At 43.9% G+C, this 4,092-nt stretch overlaps 1 protein-coding gene across 1 annotated transcript in view; it reads left to right on the forward strand.

Moving 5' to 3' along the window:
• Positions 1-339: 339 nt before the first annotated feature.
• Positions 340-4,092, forward strand: part of Ccdc192 (coiled-coil domain containing 192) — a 202,399-nt gene continuing 198,646 nt past the window's right edge. The window contains 2 exon segments of the mRNA XM_026783639.1: positions 340-390; positions 393-457. Of these exon segments, the coding sequence (XP_026639440.1) occupies positions 340-390; positions 393-457 (116 nt within the window).

Below are 4,092 nucleotides of genomic sequence, written 5' to 3' on the forward strand. Positions count from 1 at the left end.
TCCGCTTTGAGTATTAACCCAGTGCTCCTCTTCTCCTTAGGGTAGGTTTGCAGAAATGGTGATGCTGTGATGGTCCTCCATCTGTACTCATGCCTGGATGGTTTGTGGGAAGTGTATAGGGAAGTTAGTGACTTTGTAACTGTTGTTTTTTTTTCTCAAATTCTTCTTCTTCTTCTTCTTCTTCTTCTTCTTCTTCTTCTTCTTCTTCCTCTTCCTCTTCCTCCTCCTCCTCCTCTTCCTTCTTCGTTTTGGGCAGTTAACTGTCCTTACCGCAGCCATTGTGGTTGCCTAGCAACAATGGGCAGCAAAGCCGTGCCAGGGATTCCAAATCTCTAAGAAATGAGGTTGGTTGGTGTCTGTCCATGGACAGAGGATCCCAATGGGCTTGGCTTAAGATGGGAGGATGTCACAGTAAGAAAGTTGTAATCCCAGACTTTGAAACCCCGGGGAGATGCAGGTGAGTCTTCAGTTCCTTCTGTCCAAAATTAGTCCATGGAAATTTCTGAATGAAGTAACCTTCACTCCAGACTTCAAAGATAACCTTTCTTTAAAGTCTGGGGGAAAACATCAAAGAAATTTTTTTTTCCTTTTCTGATGAATGACCTTTCTCTATGGCCAAGTCTGTCTTCCCAGATCCCAGAGCAAAGCCCGATGTAGGATGTGTTTCAATAAGTGCTCTTGTCAAATGAGTAAAAACGTTATTCAGGTGCGTTTGTCAGAATCAAAACTCTCCCGTCCCTAGGGTACTGAAGCATCCAGCCAATTTTTCAGAAACCTAAAGAAACAGCAGTACTCTCCCCACGCACCAGCTAGGATGCTCACAGATATGCTTGGGCTCTCCTTCTCAACCTGTTTCCTAAGTAGAAATTAGCAGCCAACTTTGAACACAGGGATGGACATAGAGACGGCCTCTTTCGTTGATCTGCAGTCAATCACTGGCAAACTTACATGTGGGCTCTCTACGCATTTCCCCTTCAAATATAGAAATAGCTTCTGTTTAGAATTGTCTTTTTATTTTTCAAGACAGGGTTTCTCTGTGTAGCTTTGGAGTCAGTCCTGGAGCTCACTCTGTAGACCAGGCTGGCCTAGCTTGAACTCACAGAGATCTGCCTGCCTCTGCCTCGCAAGTGCTGGGATTAAAGGCGTGCGCCACCACTGTCCAGCTTTGTCTTTCAAATCTTGAACGAGATAATTGTACCCTTTTTGTGGAAGTTGTCTCCTGAAGGGTAGTTTGCTGTGTGGGGTGTGCAACTATAGCCTTGGTTTCTCCCTCATTTGCCTTTAGACTGTGTCTTCCTTTTAGTGACTGTGAAAAGTGAGCTTTGCTTTTCACTTTAGACCTGAGGTTCCTGACTAGAATGGAGAACTCACTATATTCTTGTATTTTTATGTAAAAAAGTCTTGTTTCAATGTGTAATCTACAAACCTCCAAAGATACACCTCCTCATTTTATTTTCCACTTTGAAAGAATGAAACTTAGCAATTTCTCATCATTTCCCTGAAGAAATCGCCTAATGGATTGATATTTTGAGGTGCAGACAATTAGGAAGGTGGACAGCATGTCCAGTGGTTATCAACTGTGACACGAACAAGCCAGTGTGAAGCAACAGTGATGCCCAGGGCAGAGCAGGACACTGCTCTCATTGCCAGGTGTCCTGTGGGCTCTTGTTCTCATATACAGAGCCAATTGTGGTGTGCAGGGACCATCAGGGCTTCTGGGGTGAAGACAGGGAAGTGTTCTGCTGCCATCCTCACTCAGGTGGGTTTAGTTTAACAGTTTCTCTTCTGAGCTGGTTCGAACTGGTCTCCTGATTTTGCCTGCCATTCTCCTTTTCCCTCTTCCCATTCCCTGGAGACAGACCCTCTCCCGCATTTTTTCAAACCAAATAGGAACTTGATCCTAACTTCTATAAACAAAGGAGGGTGAGATCTGGGGTGCCTACAAATCCAAGGACCAGAAAAGCATCTTCTGAGGACCTCCTGTGAGAACGGGTTGATCGCCTGCTGTCCTAACAAACCAATTGTGCTAAAACCATGGATTCACATAGCCACCAATTACTGCTCCAATGTAAAAAGCATGGAGGAAAAGCCTAGCAATCAGACACATTGTATTAAATGGAAAGAGATATCTATGCTCTGGTAAGGTATTGAGAAAAAATGAACTACTTCCAGCCTCGCGTGATATCACTAGACTCCATGCCATGCATATTTAATGAAGCTTTTCAGTTTTCTTGTGAATCCTGAAACAAGAAAAAACGGAGACAAGAACAAACTCAGAAATATATTTGTTAATTCCACCTTGTTTTATCTCAAGGCTAATAGACTTGCTGGAGCTTTGTTTAATTATTATACATGTCTCCGGTGTGTATGCTGAGTTACTATGGTTACTCTGAGGCTATGACTCATGACCTTTAAATGTTATTGTCAGGTGGCCAAGGCCCTCTTGTTTTGAAGTCAGTAGTCTGGTTTCATGCTTTATGAAAATAGGGTGGGTTTTGTTGTACATGCATGGCTCATCAGAGTAAACCTACTGAGTATGTTCTGCTCAAAAAAGCTTAGCATGCTGTTGGGTGAATAGAGCTCGGTACTTGCTTCCTATAAAGGTGTCACTGAGAAATTAAGAAAACACGGGCACACAATTATATACATCTTTAAATGTAACAAGGGCTATAAGAGAGCTATCTAAATACTGCTTGTGGAACACGAAGGGTCCAAGAGGCTCCTGGAAGAGGGAGTGTTGAGTGTGGTGTAAAGAAGTGACATCCTTCGGCAAGACAAGAGAACTCAAACATCTCTTAAGAAGAAATGGTGGAAGCTCGTACTCTGGAATCATATGATACAGTTCCCAGGCCCCTCAGCTGGGTGAGGCACACTGCTCGAAGATGAGGAGAGATGAAAAGTGAAAATGCCCAGATCCTTAAGTTCATGCAATGCTGCGTGTTGATGTTCCCAACAGCTGTAAAGAAGAGGCTACTCTCCACTCTGCCAGATAGGAAGCACCCAAATACCATGCTTTACTGGTGTTCGCAGCATTCAAGAGAAGCAATTACATTTCGTAGAACTCACGTCTTCTCCCATTAGGTCTCATTGATTGCTTTGTGGACCTTTTTAAAATGGTGCTAATATCTTTAAAATGTTAGACAAGCAAGCAGTAAACACACAAAGGTGAAAATGGAAAAAGTAGATTCACTTCTTAAGGTAGAAACTGAGTAGGCTGGCGTTCTAGAGGAAGGCTCGCCAGCTGGCAACTGTGCAATTGAATGTGCTAACTGCCAAAGCCTGTTGAAGTGCTCATGTGCCCATTGATTTTTCCCATCCGTGTTAACCAACCTTTCAGTCTCAGTGGCTCATCAATTGATTAGCACGTGCAAGACGCTAAATTTGATCCCCCAACACTTGCGTGGAGAAGTTGCCAAGGACAGAATAACAAAGATAAGAGGAAATGGTATCCTACACGTTTAAGGAATGTACCCGGTCCGTTGTTATGGAAGACACATAATAAGGAAGTAAGCCATGTACAATGTCGGGAAGTGGTGACATCAGCAGGGGGACAGTCAAGTGCAGTGAGGGGAGACTCTGACTGTAAATCGGATGCACATGGCTGGTCCAGGGAGAAGATGGTATTTGGGCAAAGACAGGAAGGAAAGGGCTATAAGGCACATGGATCTGAGTGTTTTTCGAAGGGTGAGGGATGCCTTGGGAGCCAGGCCAAGAAAATGTTTCTAAGAAGAGGCAATGAATCACGTGAAAAGCTGTTAAGGTGATTTGCCGCAGGACCAGGGTAGATAGCAACGAGGGCAACTTTGGTGACAATGCCACGTTACCATGGATTGGTGCTAGGAGAAACCTGATAGGAGTGGCTTTAGCTAAAGAATACGAAGAAAGGAATTGGGGGCAATAGAAAAAGAATATTTGCATTGAAGAAGGTTAGAAGTAAGCCAGGCTTTAATCCCAGCACTCGGGAGGCAGAGGCAGGTGGATCTCTGTGAGTTCAAGGCCAGCCTGGTCTAGTTCCAGCCAGTTCCAGGACAGGAACCAAAAGCTACGGAGAAACCCTGTCTCGAAAATCAAAAAAAAAAAGGTTAGAAGTAT

This window comes from Microtus ochrogaster, chromosome 18, assembly GCF_000317375.1.
Source record: "Microtus ochrogaster isolate Prairie Vole_2 chromosome 18, MicOch1.0, whole genome shotgun sequence".
Taxonomy (NCBI): Eukaryota; Metazoa; Chordata; class Mammalia; order Rodentia; family Cricetidae; genus Microtus; species Microtus ochrogaster.